At 63.2% G+C, this 18,798-nt stretch overlaps 1 protein-coding gene across 1 annotated transcript; it reads right to left on the reverse strand.

Moving 5' to 3' along the window:
- Positions 1 to 4,989: 4,989 nt before the first annotated feature.
- On the reverse strand, positions 4,990 to 15,550 carry TMPRSS13 (transmembrane serine protease 13). The gene is made up of 13 exons (XM_067310309.1): positions 15,456 to 15,550; positions 9,538 to 9,709; positions 9,160 to 9,261; positions 8,360 to 8,482; positions 8,131 to 8,260; positions 7,790 to 7,882; positions 7,636 to 7,697; positions 7,207 to 7,384; positions 6,924 to 7,096; positions 6,454 to 6,552; positions 6,040 to 6,182; positions 5,779 to 5,931; positions 4,990 to 5,677 (listed from the first exon to the last, which is right to left on the reverse strand). Exons 1-13 carry the CDS (start codon positions 15,474 to 15,476, stop codon positions 5,663 to 5,665), a joined length of 1,464 nt encoding a protein of 487 aa, XP_067166410.1. The 5' UTR covers positions 15,477 to 15,550; the 3' UTR covers positions 4,990 to 5,662.
- Between the last annotated feature and the right edge of the window lie 3,248 nt (positions 15,551 to 18,798).

Below are 18,798 nucleotides of genomic sequence, written 5' to 3' on the forward strand. Positions count from 1 at the left end.
CAGATGAGCACAGAGGAGCTGGACAACGTCAAGTCTTTTTAATGCCAAGGGATAACACGATAAGGCTGTCAGTTACCTTGCGGTAAGTGAGGCAGGGACCAAGCACTTATAATCAAATTTTGGGCTCCTCTGACCTTACCCAGTGCTCGCCTGTTATTATCCACTGCACGCAGTAAAACATCTTGATAAAATATCTGCTGTAATCGCGCCCTGGGGCCGCCTCCAGTGCAGTGGGTCTGGGGGAGCACAGACAAACAGCCGCCGCGAAGGCAGCTGCCAGGACGTGCTGGCGGGCAGCACTCCCATGGCAGCGGAGAGTCTACTTTTCCCCCTCCTTTAGCTCTTTTGTTTACAGGTTTGCAAGGCACTGCACGATGTGATGAGGATTCCAAAAAACTGGCGCCATAGACTCCTCTCCAGGCTAGCTCGGGTAAATGCAGAGCACACGGTGCGCAGAAGCAGCGAGGGGTCTGCGATGCTGCTCCCACCGAGAGGAAGCAGCTCCTCTAGCCGCTAATAGCAAGCGTGTACTCCGTTACTGCCGGAGACAACTTTAAGGAGCACTGGTTTATTTTCTGTCAAATTTGGGCCAAATCTGCTGCCGGCGTCAGGCAGGCTGGCAGGCTACGCTGGTGTCTGCTAACGAAGGGGCTGCCGCTCCAGGGCCGGGAGAGGGGGGACTCGCTCTCCTGACCTTTCCCCTCCAATCCTACGATCTTTCTTGGGGGTTTTGGCCATTTTTCTGACTCACAGACAGCAGCGGCAGGCAGGGAAAGCTGCAAGTGGCGGGGCTGCTCTTTCACGTGCGGCTGGAGCGGGGCCGGAGGCAGGCTCGCGGCCATGAGATAGGTCAAGAGAGCAGGAGACAGTGAGACGAGGGCTGCTGGAGGGAGGCCAGGATGCCAGGGCTCGGGCGCTGGGTCCAGCTGCTTCCCTATTTAGCAGCGTGCGACGGGGCCTCAGCACCGCTGAGCTTCCTTCCAGATTTTCCTCACTTCAGAAATGTTTTTATTCGCCCAGCTTTTGCAGCGCACCGTCGCCCCGCGGCCTCGGCCGGACGCCCTCGCGCCGGCTCGCCTGCGTGGCCCCCGCAGCACCCCTCCGGGCGCCCCTCGCCGTCCGTCGGCCCGTCCACGCAGCGCGGCCCTGGGGCTCCCGCGCGGCCCGCCCCAGCCCTGAGCGCTGCCTGTTTTCCCAGCGGAGCCTCTGCTGGTTTTAGCTGCGGTGCTGGGAGCAGGCGAGCCCGTTCCAGGGGCCTCCTAACAAAGCAGTTTGCTGCCGTATGAAAACACAACCCCGATTTGCCGAGGGCTGGAGCAGACCCGCAGGCACAGCTCCGGCTAGGTGGTCGGGGCATGGGAAAACCTAGCAGTGACAAAAGGGGAAGCTGGGCACAGCCATGTGGCTCTTCTAACCCAATAAAAGCTTCTCAAATCAGGCCTCGTTCCTTCCCTGTGAATACAGTGACTCTGTGCTAAGTGATGATGATACCGACTGTGGAAGGGAACAAATCTGAAATTATGGGAAAATATTTTTATAGAGAAACATCATCTCGAAACATCATCTCTGAAGCTATATAAACAAATAGGTTTCGATGCAGCAGAACAAAGAGCTATAAAAGGAGAGTTTGGGGAAAACACTGCTAATTGGTGGTAATTCGTGTGGTGCCTCTCAGACTGTGTTACTGTAACCTATATTCCTGGGAACACTGGCCAATGATTTTCAAAGCACGGAGGCATATGGAAACAGCCGGGGAGCGGGACGGAGCTGGGGACCTGAGCGGGGAGCCTCCCGGGACCGCGGCCGGTGGCTCCTCCGGGCCGGGCTGGTGTGCAGCCTCCGCGGCCGCCTGCCGAGGACCGGAGAGCAGCACCTTGGTGCACGAACGCTTGAGGACCAGGGGTGAAGCTGTGTCTAACCCCTCCGCGTCATCTCCGCGGCGTTTCCTTTGGGAGAGCAGGGTGCAAATGGCCCACGGAGCCGGCTTCCTGAGAAACTCGTCGCTTCTAATCCGGTTAGAGAACTTCAGCCCCTGGAAAGCACAGCATTCCCTTCTGCAAGCCTGGGAGGAGGGACCACTGCATGCCAGTTTTAGAAGAAATAAATTAAATTGGTATTATGGACTGAGACCATTTATCTGCTTTGAGAGGCTATTTCAGAGAGCAATAACCTCCGAGGAGGCGAAAGCCACAGCGGCGGTGCAATTCCTCTGTGTGCTGAAGTGGCTCCGTTACCAGGAACATAGCTCCAGCAGGATCCTCTCTCATCAGGTTCCCATTTTTGCTTTATTCCTTTTTAAAAGACTTGCTTCTCCAGGCTGCCATCTCAGAGAGCCGCAGAAGGGCACGAGCCACCACTCTGCGGCGCCCACGGTGATGTTTGTGAGCAGCAACGCAGAGATCCCGGCGAGCCGTTGGGCAAGGCTAAGCCGCGTCCGTCACTTCAGCCCCCTTGAATTCGCCGCTGAATCAGGCCCGTGTGAAATGGAGGAGGCCTGCGGGGGCCCTGCTTTAATCCCTCCTGTGCTGCTTTGGTTTGTCAAAAACCCCGTCGCCTTCCCTCCTTCGCGCGCAGGACGGTCAGTTATAAGGTTTTCAGCAAAGACGAAGGAGCACAGGAGGAAGAGCACCCACTACACCATGCCGTGCCTCCTGGGTGCCGGTGCGCCTGGAGGTCGCGGGCTTGCTGGGCAAGCACTGGAGCCCCACACAAACGCGCGAGCAGGGCGGCAGCGCCGGGGCGCAGCAGCACCTGCCCGCTGCTCTCGAGCTGGCAGCTCCACGTCGCACTGCCGGCGCTGCAGGGCTGGTCACAGCAGCTCTAATCCTGGGCCTTTTTCACACCTCCATTTTTAGAAATGGTTTTCAATGTTATTTTAACAGCGCCAGCTGTGTCAGGCCCCAGCAAAGCTTCCAGTTTGACTCAACACTTCTGCAGCCCAGCAAGACGCTTGACTCCATACCCAGCCCGGCTGCAGCCCCCTCGGCCCCCCGGGAGCGTAAGCTGCCCAGCGGTGTCTCCCGCCTCGCCTGGGGCTCGCTCCCAAGCCCGGGGAAGCGTGTGCATCCCAGGCACACGTCTGCCTGGAAACACCCCTGTGTGCACGATGGAGCTCAGCACATCCCTCCCTCTGCCCCCGCGGGTCCGGGACCGCCGTCCCTCCCATTCCCACCGCTAATCCCCCATCCCCAGCAGCTCATAGCCATGTTACGGCGGGGGCCTGAAAGGGCAGCTGCATTTCTCTGCGCAGCAGCTTCGAAGGCAAAGCCCCTCTCCCCCTGAGCTACAGCTAGCTAGCTGCAAGCAGCAGGTTTTCACCCTAAACTCATGTGGGGGCAAACATGTTATAAAGTAAAATGAAGCCTTTCACTTGGCCTTTGCACACAGAGCCTTCAAAGGAGGCTCACAGCATGCTCTGGGAGGCTTCTGGGTTGCTTCTTTTAAAAGCTACTTGAGGTCAGGCTGACTCAGTGTTTCCCAAAAAGCAACAACACTTATTGTTTCGGTGCAAGTTGAGAGCCGCTGCCAAGCACCACCTTGAGCGCTGGGGCCTGCTCCAAGGGGGAGGTAGGTGCTTTCTGCACACGTATAGCCAGACTAGATCTGTTATCCCAAAATTCAAACCCAAACCGCAGCTCGCCGCCCGCGGATAACCTTTTCCACGGCACGCGGTAACTTCTGAGAAGCTGCAGGGTCCTCCAGGGCGGTGCGGAGGGGACGGGCCTGCGGCAGCCCACGCACCGCAAGCGTTGCTCTTCTGTGAATTGCAGGTGACTTGTGCAGCTCCACGGTCCCAGCGTGCTGGGGGGTGGCAAGCTGCAAGGTGCACACAGGAGGCTGCCAGGGGCTCGGCGCCCCCCCGGCACGGCCGTACGCGATGCAGGCTAAAAACCAGGCTGCCCGTCCCACAGGAAGCCCAGCAGCCCCATCCTTTTGGGAGCTGCTGTGTGCAGGTCCGGTGCAGGAGGCGCGGGATGCTGCGGTGCTGAGCCCGGCTCGGGAGTCGGGTATGCCCTCGCGCCACCCCATCGTCGCGGCCCTTCCCAAGGAAGCAGCAGCTCCGGAGGAAGAGGCAGGCTGCCCCGGCTGGGGGCTAGCGGTGACCACGGCTGGTGACTCACGGGAAAGCTTCATGCTATCTCAAAGAGAGCTAGAGAGCTCCCAAAAGCACCTCTCCCTCCTACAGTTTAGTGCCCAGCAGCAAGCACAGGGCTTCAAAGAAGCAATTACAAGTAACCTTTCCTCCTCCCGAGGAAAACCCCAGGGCTAAACGCCCTGTTACTGCTGTTGCTCTGATGTGGGGTGTTGCACAGGCTGTGCAGCCCTCGCAGCAAGGGTTTTGTGCTGGCTCACAGCGTTCGCAGGTCGGACTCGGACACCGCTCTCCCCCAGGGCGAGCGGCCCCTGCACACGCGCTCCCCCTCCTCTCGCCAGCCGCCTCCTGCCCCGGGAAGCTGCACCGCCGCGCCGTTCCCGGCCTCATCCCCGTGTCCCGGCTTATCCCTGCAGCGGCCACCGCAGGGCCCCGGCCCGCCTGCCGGGCCCAGCTCCTGCCTCCCAGCACCAGGCACCCCGAGGGGAGCACGCGTGTGCCGCTCTGCCCCAGGGAAATAGCTGAAGAGCCGGGTCCACGTGGAGCACTACGGAAATGTTTATTGAGAGCAGAGCCCGGGAGCCGGCTCACAGGGCCCCCTCCCGCGCCGCACCGCCTCCGCCGAGGGGCGGCCGGGCTCCGTCCGACCCGCACGCGTGACCTCCCGTAGCGCCGCGTGCCCCGAGCGCCTGCTCTCAGGCGCTGCGGGCTCTCCCTTGCCTCCGGCCCCGAGCGCGCAGTCCTGCCCGGCGCTGCCACTGCCACGACCGCCAAGCCAGGACGGTCCCCGAGACCGGCTGCAAGCGGTCCCAGCGGCGAGTGCTGGGCCGGGCCATTTCCACCGCATAGGAAAACATATAAATAGGCATTTTTGTCACTTGGAGGCTCTTCCTACCTGCAAACACGAGAGCAACCCCTGCTCTGCCCGGAGGACGATTCAGCTCTGCCGCAGGGTGCTCCCGTGGGTCGGCCGCCCCCGGGAAAAGCGGGATGCATGGCCTTGTGGGCGAAGACAGCCGGGCTCCGGGCTCTGCTGCCACCTCCCGGGGCGGCCGTGGGCCCTCCGCGAGCGGCGCCGTGCCAGCTCAGCTCCCCGCCTGCAGCCGGTGCCTGTCGCGTGCGGAGGAGACGGGTGCCTGCGCCAGGGATCCCCGGCGGGTTTCCTGCTCCTCGTTTTCCCCCGCAGCGCCACCGGCCCCTCGCCCCCCGCCGGTGCCCCCGTGCTGCCAGCAAGCACTCGCGCGACACCCCGTCGGGACACGTCTATTTACAAGGCAGAGCTCACGCAGCGCCGAGAGGAGAGGCCGGCACCGTGGCCGCCGGCTGCGCCCTACCGCCGGCTCCCGCGTGCTGTCCTGGCCGATCCCAGTGCTCCGGCAACGGGGTGGCGCGGAGCCGCTGCCGGCACCTCCCTTGCACCGGGCAAGGGCTGCACGGAGTGGGGGCACCATATTTCCGGAGCTCGGGAGCGGCGGCAGGTCCCCGGCTGCGTCGACAGTCCAGAGGTGGCGGGAGGGGAGATGTGCTGGCGGTGCTTTGCCCGGCGGCGGCGTGGGCGTCCGCCCGGCCTTAGTCGTTCTCGCTCTGCGGAGAGGAGAGAGGAGACGGCGGGGGGAGATGCCCGGGCTGCGGCGGGGCGGCCCGGCCCTTCCCGGGTGCAGGAGCCCGCGCCGGGGCTGCCTCACCTCCATTTTGCTGTATATCCAGCTGAGGAGCTTCGTCACGCGCGTGTACACCCCCGGCTTGTTCCTCTGGCCGCAGCCCGTGCCCCAGCTCGTCACCCCGGCCACGTACCAGCGGCCATCGTCCTCGCAGACCAGGGGCCCCCCGCTGTCGCCCTGGCGCGGAGGGGCGGCGCGGTGAGGGCAGGGGCTGCCCTGTGCCCGTGGCGGACGCGGAGCCGCTCCTGCCTCGCCGCCGCGGGGACCGCGTGGCCCCCGGCTCACCTGGCAGGCGTCCTTCCCGCCCTGCAGGTACCCGGCGCACATCATGCGCGGCGTCAGGTAGCCCTCGTACACCTTGTCGCTGTTGCACACCTTGTAGTCGATGAGCTTCACCTCGGCCTCCCGCAGCTTCGGGGAGGTGTTATCTGCAAGGGGTTGGGGGGGGCAGTGGGGCTGCACGTGCCTCCGCAGCCACGCTGCCCCCGCGCCGTGTGTGCCGGCCGCCCCGCGGCTGCGCCGTCGAGCGAGCGAGCCCTTCTCTTTTGCGGAGCCGCGCAGCAGGGAGGGCGCACGCTGCGAGCCGCGTGGGGAGCGACGGCCCTCTGAAACGCGTCGGGAGGAGCCCAGCCCCAGCCCAGGTGCACAGGCCCCCCTCGCGCCTCCGCGCTCTCCGACGGAGCCGGGAGCCTCCCTCACCTTCATTTTCCCTCGTCTTCCCAAAGCCGGTGATGAAGCAGGACCTGCCGGTCTGGAAGCGCTGGCCGTGCATGGGCAGGCAAGCTGGGCGAACCTGGGCTGGGGGAGACCGGGGGGGGGGGGGAGAGGCGTGAGCCGCCCCCCAGCCAAACGGCAGCCGCAGCGAGCAGCCCCGCAGCCCGGGAGGAGCGCAGGCCGTGGGGAACGCCTGCCCGCTCGCCCCTGCCCACGCTGCCCGCCGGCACGGGCACAGCCAGCCGCGGGGCACGGGGCTACAGGGAGCTGGGATGTGCCGGCGCGCGGAGGCGAGCTGCTCGGCGGGGACCGGAGCTGCCTCTGGCTCCCGCGCTGCCACTCGGGGACTCCCATCATCAGCATCCTCCCTTCCCGTCCCCTGCTCCCCCAGGCACCACCCCCGGCCCAGCCGGCCCCCAGGGCAGGACGCAGGGAGCGGGGCAGAGAGGCCGCACCGGAGAGCGTCAGCGGCCTGGAGAGCTTCATGAGAGCGATGTCGTAGTCGTCGTGGTCGTCGCTGTAGTTGGAGTTGATGATGACCTGGGAGACAGAGATGCCCTCCGAGTGCTGCTTCAGGTCGGAGACCCCGCTGTACACCCGCCAGTCGTCGAGGATCTTCATGCTGTTCCTGGGGGGCAGAGGCGAGGACAGCCGGCGTGAGACGCGCAACGCGGAGCCGGCGAGGCCGGGCAGGGGCGGCAGCCTGCGCCCCGGGCTGGGGCAGGCCCCCTGGCTCACATGAAGAAGCAGTGGGCTGCGGTGAGCACCCACTGCGCGTCGATGATGGTGCCGCCGCAGATGTGGATCGGCCCGTACTGCACGCTGACTTGCCAGGGCCATTTGCTGGCCGAAGTTTCTTTCCCCCCGATGATCCGGCCAGAAATCCGCTGCCCGCAGCCTGGAGGGCAGAGAGGGGCTCAGGCCGGGGCGGCGCGGAGGGAAGAGCCACGTGGCACGCGCCCGCCTCCCCTGGCCACCAGCAGCGCTCGGTGCACCCGCGGCTGCCGGTGGAGACCGCGGGAACGTGATCTTTGTCGTCTTGCGCTGCCCGGGAAGCTTTGCTGGCAAATGCCCTCTTTGCCCAACGCTTTGCCAAGGAACAGCGGCAAAAAGCTCCCAAGTGATTTGCGGCCGTGTTTGGCCGTGCTCATCCTCGCTCCTGGGCACCGCCAGCTATCCCCTTACTTGTGCATTGCAGGGAGACGTACTTTCCCGTGGGACACTGGGAGCTGCAGGGGAAAAGAGGGAGGCAGAGAGTCAGCGTGGGGCCTGCAGCCCTCGGGCAGGGGCCGGCGCCGGGGAGGCAGCACTGCCCCGCTACCTGTTGAGGCTCTGCTGGATGGTGTCCCGCTGCTCGGTCACGCTGAGGCTCTTGCTGGAGATGTGCAGGGGGAGGTACTCTGTGTGCGACGCACTGGCAGGAGAGAGGGAAGAGGCGCCTGAGCATCCCCCCTCGCCGGGCACCGAGCCGCCGCCACCCTGCCTTTGGGAAGAGGCTTCCCTTGGAAAAGCCCCAAGGCTGGGGATGGAGCACAGCCACCCCTGCCTTCGCCAGGAAGGAGGGCCAGAGCAATGCCCCTGTGCGCCAGCCGCCGAGCGCCCCGAGCCGGGGCTTCGGCAGGGCGTGGGGCTGTGGGGGGCAGCCCATCCCCAGGGAATTACTTCTGAAATCCCAGCTGCTGGCAGGTCTTCCTGGAGAAGGAGTCGTCCCAGGCACTGCTGCACACCGGCAGCCACTGGCTCTCGGTGCTGGAGTAGACGTGGAGCAGGGACTGCTCCGAGCCGAACCGCACTGCGGGAGGGAGCAGCGGGCGAGTGGGTGCCCGGTGCCCGGGAGCGGGGTTCCCGTGGCCCCCGCGCCGCCCCGCTCCCCGCGCCCCGCACCCCTTACCGCAGCCCAGCTCGTCGCTCCGCTGGGAGCAGTCGGCGACGCCGTCGCAGCGCACGGGGCTGTCCTTGCAGCTCTCGGCGGGCTCCTTGTACACGATGCCAGTCTGCGACCGCCAGAACAGAACTGGAAGGAAGCGGGCGCCGCGGTGAGCTCCAGCCCTGCACACCGGCGCGACCTGCAGAGGCAGCTCCTCTGCCCCGGCCTGGCCACAGGTGCTGGAGCCAGGGCGGGGGGGGGCTGGCAGCCCTCACCGTCCCCCCAAATCCTGCACAGCAGCATGCAACCCTGCTGCTACCAGCCTTTCTCGCTTGCTTAACTTCTAACTTGCTGCTGCAGAACAACATATTCAGCCTGCAAAATGCTTCAGTCCCCCAGAAACAGCAGCCGATAATGGAAAATGGGCAGCTAGCTTTTACAGGGGATTAGAACGATCCCCCACAGTCTGAGCCCAGAAAATGCCTTTTCTGTCCTGCTGACCCCACGCTGACAGCTCCTGCCTGCAAACCCCCATCTCAAGGGGAGTGGCGGGGTGCTGGCCAGCCGTGCAAGGCACGTGCAAAATCATCCCCAGGAGAGGGAAAGCGTAGCGCAGCCCCAGCACCTCCCACCCAGAACCGCGCCGAGCCGCGGAGCCCGTCTCCCTTCCTCCAGAAAGCTGATTGCCAGCTGTCCACCAGATGTCAGGAAAACTCAGAAAATGGGAAGAGGAAGCACATCTCCGGCCGCTCTCGCGGCCCATCTCGGCCCCGCACCTCCGGAGCGTTTCCCGAGAGCGTTTCCCGAGCAGGACGGGCACTCACACAGCAAGATGAGGGCGGCGAGCAGCACGATCAGGACGGAGACGCAGCAGATGAGCGCGAGCCGCCTCTGGCTCATGCAGGGAGCTCTGAACATGGAGGACTCTGGCGGCGGGGCAGAGGCAGGGTCAGCGGGAGCCCCCGCGGGGCACAGCCCTCCCCGGGGCGTGCAGAGCGCCCTGCTCCCCTCCGGCACCTCCCGGGGGGCCCCGGCTGCCCAGAGAGCCCTGCGGCATCCCCAGCCCTGCCGCGGTCGCTCTGCCCTCCCTCGCCCCCCGGGGAAAGCACTGGCCTCCGGCCAAGGCAGCGGCAACCTGCTGCCCGGCCCAGCGAGGACGGGGGCCGCCGCGGCCGGGGTCGCGCTCGGTGCTGCCGCCTTACGTGTGCTCTCACAGGCCGCGCAGGGGGCCGGGGCTGGGCCGGGCTCCGGGCTGTAGGGCTTGAAGCTGATCCCCAGGACACTTTCTCGAGGCTGCACGGGCCGGGCAGTGAAGATGCTGCTTGCCGGCAAGGCATGGAGGCCGGGCGGGACGCTGCTGGGCGATGCAGAGACCTGCGAGCGAAGGACAGGGATCCTCGCAGCGAGTTTTTCCCCTTTTCGAGGCTGCTGGCCACTTTTTCCAAAAAGATCACTTTGATGAGAGCAACCAGCCACATCTTTGGCATTGGGTCAGTCACGCCGTGGCCCAGTTCCACGGCGCTAGTGCCCCAATTTATGCATCTATCCTTAATTAGCCATTTGGAAAATACAGTGCAATTTCCAACTGTTATTTAGTAATACTTAATAATCAGTGTTTTCCAAGCCCTGAAACATCCTGCACCCTGGAATGCTGTTCTGCAATTGTGTCACCCCGATCTGTGAATTTCCAAAAGATTATTTATTTCCTTTTCTCAAGATCTTCTCTTCCAGGCGCTTTATCAGCTGCAATCAGCTACCCAGGCAAGAGCCCCTCGCTTTCCTTCAGAGCTGACCTGTGCGTAAAGCCCGCAATAAGTGCTCTTTTCTCTGCCACCGTGATTGCGTTGTCAAATCTGGAGTACCTTCTGAGCAGTCAGAAATGACCGCACGGCTCATAGAAACTGCAAAGGGTGCCTTCAGCCAGCGCACGGCAGCGACAGGTCGGCGAGGCAGCACGCTAAGCGCCTCGCGGGGAGGAGGCGTGGGCCGAGCCCTCATCCTGCGCGGGTGCAGAGCCCTCAGGCCTGCAGCTCCCCGTGCAGCACTGAGCACCCGCAGGGCCTCTGGCGTGACACTGACAGATGCAGCCCGCAGCAAAGGGAATCTCACCAAATTAAGTCAAACACCATGTGCTGAGGAGCCGGAAAGGCCCGGCTTGCTCCGACCCAGCGCCGTCTGCCCCGGCAGGGCATCGGGCGAGCTGAGCTGCACGGGAAGCCAGTCATAAGCTGCTGCCCACCAAAATCTCAGTTGTGTCTGTCTGTGCACACGATGCTATTGCTGTCCCGCAGGAGGGACGGACGTGGGGACACCGGAGCCCTCACCCTTGGGCAACAGGCTGCAGCCAGCTCGGGTGTCCAGGCCTCGCAACCCACGTCCCGGAGACCATACTACCCATCGGGAGATGGCCTTAAACACGCCCCTCTGGAGGTCTGCAGCTATTTTTTGGCCCTGTAGCTGCTACAGGTACTGTTTCCCCAAAAGCAAAAGATTTCCCTTTTTCCTCTCACACCAGCAAGAAGCATCCGGGCCAGTGCATGGCTCTGGGAAGCAAGAGGGAATGCAGAAACGGTGGGATGCGCAGGAAGAGAGCTGCAAGAGCCCCAATGCTGCCACCCACTTGCCCCCCTCCAGCTTCCTTTCCCCCCCTCCCGGTGTTTGCTGTGCCCTCGCGTTTCCTGCTGCAACCTGGGAATCTCAGGAGCCCTAATGAGCATGTCGGGAGCCTGCTCAGGCTCGTGCTTCGCAAATACGGCTGTGCCCTCTCTTGCAATGCAGTGGTGTCACTTCCTGGCATTATCCGTGAGTCACCGCTCCCCGGCACGGCCACGCAGGGCTCTGCCGTGGCCTCCCTGCCCCATGGAGCTCCTGCTCCGGGCACGGGGAGGGGGCCGGTGGGACCTCAGCAGCTTTGCCCGCTCCGAGCACCTGCGGAGAGGCAGGCACCTGGGGCAGCACCCGGAGAGGCCGCCCACGAGGTGCTCCCCAGCCGAACCTGGGCGCGCAGAGCCCCCGCTGCTGGCACGGCAGGGATCTCCCGCAGCCGCTGCGCCGCTCGCCCGCCCGCAGGTGCCTTGGCACAGCCACCGCTAACACCTCCAGCTGGCGAGAGCCACCTCCTCGGCAGCTCCCTGCTGGCATCAAGAGAGGCGAGCAGCTCGCCAGCCGCCTACGTGCGTGGGGAGGGACGCGGGGAGTTTCTGTGCCACGGCCTTCCCCACCGGCGAGGAGCGAGCTGCGGGTCGCTCAGCCTGCGGTCAAACCCCGCTTTCCCCTACGCCTGCATTTCTCGGCGGTGGCAGGCACAAGCCCCGGACGGCCACGCTCCAGGCGGGCATCCTCGCGGGCTTTCCGAGGTGCTGCAGGGAGCAGGGAGTCCCCCGTGCACTCTGCGCAGGGCGGCTGAGCTGGCACGGCAGTCCCGGGCTGCCTGCGATAACACGGGGCTCGAGAGCGGCCCTGCGCTGCTGTTCTCTAATTGTTCTAAGCACTTGCATTGCCGTAATTCAAGTTAGTGCGGAAAGTATTGCACGAGTGCGCAGTAAAACAGCCTTGAGTAGCCTTTGCGCTGTTGCTAGAAAGCATATCTGACTGGCAGGAAACCCAGGGCTGCAGCAGCTCCTGCACCGCTGCCTGGCACGAACAAAGGAAAGAACCGATGCCAGGGACCTTACCCAGGGAAAGTTTCTCCTACGCCTAAATGAGGTTTTCGTAAATCCCCAGACTACATAATTTGTGTAGGCATTTTTAAGGTTTCTCCACAAAGCTGGTATTTCACACGCCTCCTCCTGCAGCAAGCTAACGTTTGTGTTATCAGATCAGCAGAATGGCAGTGCTGTTAAGGATGAACTTTTCTGTCGCACTGGATAACGCAGCCCAGCTTCACCAGTACGTCAGCGATGCTGGATGCTCGAGCATCTCCATCCCCAGGCTGCAAGCGTTTCAAATTAACATACAAGGGCACTGCAGGTTAAATCACTCTTATTATTCCCTTAGCAGGAAACGCATGCCCTTTTCTACACTCAGGTGAACTGTTAGCTGCCTATTTCCTTAAAAGTCTAAAGTTCAACTTTTTTTTGTTCTTTTAAAGGTCTATCACAGAAGCTAACAAAACTTTTAGCTAGGGCTCTCCAGCAACCAGCATAACTGGTTACTGCTGTGTACGCAGTGGAGCAGAGAACAAGCAGCAGAACCTTTGCAGTGCTGGTCTTTCTGTTGAGGAGTGTGCGCTACCCAAATGACAGTGAACTGTGAATTCTGGCCACAAGACATTTCCTCAGCCTTTCTGGCTTTTGAATAAAAGTCAAACTCAGAGCGACGCCTCTCAGGAGCGCGACTGCGGTTTGAGCCATTCTTCTGACGTCCTCTCTGCAAACGTTCCACCGGCTGCAAGAGCGCTAAGCGCTGTCGTGGGCTGGAGCCTAAAAGTCACACGCATGAGCGTGGAGCACATGCAGCTAATTTCTGTGCTTAAGTGTGGATAGGGCCTCAGTGGGCATCGCAGACGGGACTGGCTTTCCCGTAGCAGAGGGGGGCAGAGGAAGAGAGCCGGGGCATTTGCGGCTGCTGCAAGGCAGCCCAGCTCTGCTCGCGCTGCAGCCAGCCCGGCCCAAGCTGCTTGCAGCAGGACTGGGCTGTGCCTGGTCGCAGTAGAGACCCTTCAAAGGGCTTTTACGAGCATGAACACCACCTTGGGCATGCTTTACTCAGCTCTGCTTCGAGGTTCTGAACAGAGCTGGAAAGACGCTAGAGAAGTCCATCCCCTCTGCCTGGCAGCCCAGACATGCACTTGAGCTACCACGCACCCTCCGTACAGACCTCCAGTGTGGCTCCTCACCCAAGAGGGAGATTCACCAAGTCCATGCCCAGAGAGGGCAGGTCCCGATGGAAAGACGATCCAGGGCCACGTTAGGGATCTGTGTGTGATGGGGAGGCAGGGGTGGGAAATCAGACAGCAATTGCCTGCAGTTTCGGAGTGGGAGGGAGATCGGAAGCTAGACAACACCTGCCAGTGTTGCAACAGGACCTGAGGTCAAGTGGCGTCTTGGAGCGAGAGGAGCACAAAGTCTCAGGAGTCATCTAAGTAAGAGCCACCGGAAAAGTCAGAGCATCAAGAGACTATGCTGGCAACCTGGTTTTAAATCAGCCGGAAGGAGCTGCCTAAACAGACGATCTTCATCCTTCCCAGCGAGGCTCACCAGCCCCGTGCTCACACAATTGCTCTTTGCTATCGCAGAGCCCTGTTGTTTGGGGCAGGGGAGCGGGGACCTGGCTCTTTCACCTGTTTGGGGAGTGGTGATTTCCCGCGGCAGATTAATTCAGCACACTAACAACAGCAGCATTGTGTCGGGGACAAAACGCTCCCCCGCCTGTAAAAGCCTCCGTTCACCCAGCAACAGCCTAGTCCTGCCCTGTGCGCTGCAGCCGAGCCGCAGCCCGGCCAGGCCTCCCAGGGAAGGGAGAGACCCTGGCCGCGATCCCGCAGCATCCCCGGGCTCGCCGGCCGGAGCCCGGACCCACCGTGGCCTTACCGCCCTCGCGGCGGGGGCCCGGAAGGCCTGTGGGGCTGCAGGGACGGACGCGGGCAGGGGCTGCGGGAAGCCACCACGCACACCCGGATGTTGTAAAGGGGCAGCGCGCAGGGAAGTGAAGTCCTGAACCGCGCAGGGACATTTTGCAAGTGGAGATGACGAGCCCTGTCGATTGAGTCAGCCCGATCCGGCCGGGACCAGGCTGCCTGATGCCAGTGTGAGGCGCCCTTCTGGCAAAGATCACAAAATGTTCCCAGGGATGAGTAATCGCTGCTCACCCCATTCCTCGGATGGGTAAACTGAGGCACGGGAAGAGGTGACTCTCCCGCAGTTCCTGAACCGAGGGAGGTACCTAGGACAGGCTCCTAATGGCCCACTTAAACCAAGCAACAAAGCTAGGACGGCCCAGTAGGGATGCCCAATATTGGGTAATTTTCTCCGTACAGAGGCATCCACGTCCCAGTCCTGCTCTCGCAGGGACAAGGTGCCGCTGCTGGCTTGTGGCATTGCCCCGGGCTGGATTCGCACTGTGAAACAGCGCTGGAGGTGGGCACACAGGCGCTCCCGGCCTCGGCAGGGGCCAGGCGGCAGCACCTTCCCTAGGGATGGGGCATGGTCCGGCCCACCCAGGTGGCCCGGGATGCAGCGGGAGCCTGCTCTCCGCTCTCCACCCTCGCTCCTCGCTGGGCGTGAGGCCCCGGGAGGGCAAGGACAGGCCCGTGGCAGCTGCTACAGCCGGCCCTGCTTTCCCCCAGGCCCCATCCGCCCCGTCACCGCCGGATAACCACACGGCAGCCGTCGCCGGCACAGCCGGCAGCGCGCGGCGGGGTAATTACGGCAGCCTCGCCCAGGCGGGCTGAGCCCGGTGCCCGGCTGGGGATGTTTTCCCCATGACGGGATGCTCGCTGCATCAAGCCGAGCCCTGTTCCTCCCCTAGGGAGAGCAGGGAAAACAGCCACGGGAACGCGGCGAGGGCAGGCTGCCCGTGGCGCGGGGCCGAGCCGGGGCCGGGGCAGCCTGCACACTTTAGCTGTACGGAAACACCGGCAGGAGGCAACGGTCTCGCCACCATGGCACGGAGGCAGCAGCAAGATGGTGCCGAGTGACGGAGGGCTGGAGAACACCTGATTGCCGCCGGTGCCCCTGCAGCATCCCTGCATGCACCGAGCAGCGCAAGCTCCCGCCAGCGGCACGTTTGGCCCGCAAGCCTCCCCCGATGGGGTCTGTAAATCCGCCGGAGCCGTGGGTCCCTCCAGCATGGAAAAGCAGTGGCACTGAGCATTACCGGCGCCTCCTTCACCCACACGGGGCTCGCGCCAGCTGGGCCTGGAGTGCTGCTGGGAGATGCTGGCCACGGTCCTCCTGCCTCTGCATGGACAGGCGGCAGGGCCGGTGTCCGAGGGCAGCTCGCCGCGGGGCCTTCTCCCAGCCAGCAGCAACAGGCTGCTCCGACGGGAACGCCCCAGAGAGCAAAGAGGGAAACCAGATCCTCCACGAAACCCCAAAGAAAGCAGGTCCTTACAGGTCACCGAGCAACCCGCGCTATTCCCGGCCGGGTGCGGAGCTGGAGGAGCTGCCCCAGGCCTTACCGGAGAGGTTTTCCCTTCCATCTGCCGCGCCGGGGCTGGGCGTCCGGTCACAGCTCCATCCTCGGCCGCGGAGCGTGGAGCAGAGCGCAGGCAGGGCTGCGGGGACGGGGCAGAGTCTGTTTGGCGAGCGCGCTCCTACGTCAGTGCCAGTGCGGGGTGCAGAGGGAAACCAGTCCGACCTGCTGCCCCGCTCCGCCGGCTGCTGTTTCCCAACTGCTCCGGGCACAGCATGCAAAACAGCTGCCCCGTCCCTGGTGCGGCCCCAGCATGGCTTGCGGCAGCAGCTGGGGCCGGGGCAGCAACGGCCTCCGGAGGAACTGGGCTGAGGCCGAAGGTCTGGCGGCAGGTGAAGCTTCGGCGAGAGCGGCTGCGAGCCCGGCATGCCGGCTCCCGGCTGCCCTCCCAGCCTGCCTTCCTCCACGTGCCGCCGCACTAACCTGCACCCCCGGCGCGGGAATGGAGCAGCTGAGGGCTCTGCGTGCCGGCCAGATGTGTGCCCAAGTGCCAACCCCAGTAAAATCCTTGCTGTGCTTCTCAGGGAACCGGGAAGCCAAGAACACCTTGCTTCAAGGGAAATGCAAACATTTTATTCAACCTGAAATGTCACTTCCTATTTTGTTTCCCTAGAGGCTTTTCAACTTTTTTGATAACGGAGTGATACTTTTGAGTTCTACGCAGCAAAAGTGGAGGTTTTCTGCTTTCTCTGTTGGTGGTAGCTAGGAGATGTTTCGGTTAACCCAGAACTCACGTTTGAGGGAATGGAAAGAAAAGGCTGGACTAAAAGAAGAAAAGCCCAGCTTGGTTCTGTGCTTCCCGCTGCCCAGGAGGAGCCAGGGAGCAGGGAGCAGGGCCAGGGCTTCGCGCGCTGGCCGCTGTATGTGATCCCTGCTGCTCCCAGCCCGGTCCGGTGCGCAGGCGAGGAGCTGCTGGAGTAACAGGGCATTGCACGAAGCACTTCCCCGGCTGCCTGCCCGCGAGGATTAGTGCACGGATATGCCAGAGGGCAGCGCATGGCTCGGCAGAGGGGCAGCAGCCTCTCCGATGGCTCTGTCCCGGGAGGGTTTGCTGGAGATTTCATGCCTCGTGTGAGCCCCATCCTGACACTCCGTTTTCCAGGCACATTTCTCCCAGAGTTATTCATGGTACAAGTCCCTTGTTCATCTGACTCCCCATCCTCACATGCACCTAGGAAGGGCAGGAGAAAAGCAAGGCTGCCCAAGCTTGGAGGAAACCTGCTCAAAACCCTGCTGTGATTTCAAGGCACAAAAGCCCTGGGTGGATCCTGCCCGTCCTGATACTCGTCACGCTGCTTATCCTTGTTTTCCTCTGCCAGGATCACTGTCAAGTTTGAGCAGCTCTTCCCCCTGCCTGCCTCTTCCCCCCATATCCACAGATGGCAACAGCTCCGCTGCACCGCTGAGCCCAGCTATTTTAGTCTCTCCTTGTAAAACAGGCTCTTCACCTTCCTGCGCCCTTCCTGGCTCCTCTCGGCACCTGCTCCAGTTTCAGCTCCTCTTTCCGATCCCTGAAACAGTGCCTGCTATTGCTCAAGGAGGTCCCCGGGCCATGCGGCGCCAGGTGCCTCTCGCCCTGCGCTGCCAGCTCCCCGTGCCTCCAAGCAGCGCTCGTGTCCCGTGCACAGCCCTGCCGCGCTGGCGGTTTGTGCTCGTGCCCTGACCTGCCGCGAGCCCTGGGCCCTCCTGCCCAGCGCACGCACGCCAGCGGATGGTGCGCGTGCTTCCCGCCGGCTGCTGCGCTGCAGTCCTTCCCCTCCAGCGTGGGTTTTGAGGCAGCCCTTGGTCTGCAAGAAAACTGAAGGGGAATGTGCTGCAGACCAAGGGCTGGCTCAAAAGCAGCTTCATGAATGAGCGCAGTTCATTTGCCTTTGCAGCTTCCCTGTGCCTTGGAGTGCTCTGTCATTTTGGGGTGCAAAGCCAGACGGAGATGCCCCGAGCTGACTCGTCCTCTGCTGAAAGTGACTCTCAGAAAGCAGCTGCAGGCAGTAACTCCAGGAATGATTTCTTGCTGTTGTTTCTGAAAAGCCACCTACAGAAATCAAGTTACAGAGAACTGTATGTCTGGGCTTGACCCCAGCAACCTGACATTAAAGGTCATGTGTGCTCGACACTTTCCTGGTGAAATCCTAGCACCTTCTTGCTGGTAATCCCGTGTACGGCCCCGCGGCACCCTGCCCTCCCGGCTAGCTACGGAGGTGCTAATGATGTGCAGCCCTGAGCCAGCGCGGGCAGCCCCGCAGAGCCCGGCCGCCGGCGCTCGGCCCTCCCCGCGAGGCGTGGGGACACGAGGCAGGGGCGCGGGCGGTCTGCTCCTCCACGCGGGCTGCCCTCTCCGCTCGGTCCCGCCGCAGCCCGCCAGCCCACGCAGCTGCGGCCCGTGTCGAGCTCTGCAGCGGCGTGGTGAACCCCAGGACCCTGTGCACCCCGGGCGAGCCTCTCCTGAGGTTTGCAGATGCTGGTGGAGATCAGAGATACCTGGTTCTGAATCAACCAAGTGTGTCAATGTGAAAGAGGCCAAAAAAGGAAAAAAACAGAGATCCCGTTACAGCAGGCATTCTTCAGGGCTCCCTGGGCCCTACGTGGAGCCACCGACAGCCCTGGAGCTGCAGGGAAGACACGCTTAGGCTCCTGCATGCAGGGCTGTCACCATGCCCAGCCGGCACAGCAGCCCGGGAGGGGACTTCAGTGGTGGCCGCGCTGCCTTGGGGGGCTCGGTGCCCGCTGCCGGCGGCGTGGGGGCCGCCAGGAATGCTGGCTCCCCTTCTCGGTGCGCCCATGCTGCGGCTGCCGGTGCAGCCGGGGCTGTGGCAACCTCAGGCCCGGCCGCAGCCAGCACCGGATCCAGGATGTGGGCGATGCACGAGAGCAGCAGAGCGGCAGGTGAGCGGCGGGAGCTGCAGACCTGTTTTGCTCTCGAGGCCTGTCCCTGAGACACGTGAGACCGGAGCTGCCGCCCCGCAAGCTGCTCCCACGGCCCCTCTGAGCCTGCTCGCGGGGGGTTGCACCCCTGGGTGGGCTCCCGGGGCCAGGAGCGGAGCCAGGGCAGGCCGGGGCCACGGCCGGGCTCGCTGCAGCGGTTCTGCAGAAAGACCGAGGGTGCAGTTCTGACTCAGGTGATTTCCAGATTATTAAAAAGGTGGCTATTCCTCCCCAAAGATTAGTCAGTGAATTTGAAGATGAAAGGAAACACGGCAGCGTTCTCCAGCGCTGGTTTGACCCCTGAACTCAAAACCTCTCCTGTCACCTCCGAGAAGGAGGCCGGCTCGGGCTGCAGCCGGGGTGCCGTCCCTCCTGCCTGCGTGCCTGCCGGCTGCGGCGCAGGCAGC

The sequence above is a fragment of the Apteryx mantelli genome, chromosome 23, assembly GCF_036417845.1.
Source record: "Apteryx mantelli isolate bAptMan1 chromosome 23, bAptMan1.hap1, whole genome shotgun sequence".
Taxonomy (NCBI): Eukaryota; Metazoa; Chordata; class Aves; order Apterygiformes; family Apterygidae; genus Apteryx; species Apteryx mantelli.

Coding starts and splice junctions, on each gene's coding strand:
- TMPRSS13 (XM_067310309.1), bottom strand. CDS start 15,476: ATGGAAGGGAAAACCTCTCCG. Junction 7,385..7,635: donor AAGTAAGGGGATAGCTGGCG/GTGCCCAGGAGC, acceptor CCCCGGCCTGAG/CCCCTCTCTGCCCTCCAGGC. Junction 7,097..7,206: donor GCAGCCCACTGCTTCTTCAT/GTGAGCCAGGGG, acceptor TCTGCCCCCCAG/GAACAGCATGAAGATCCTCG.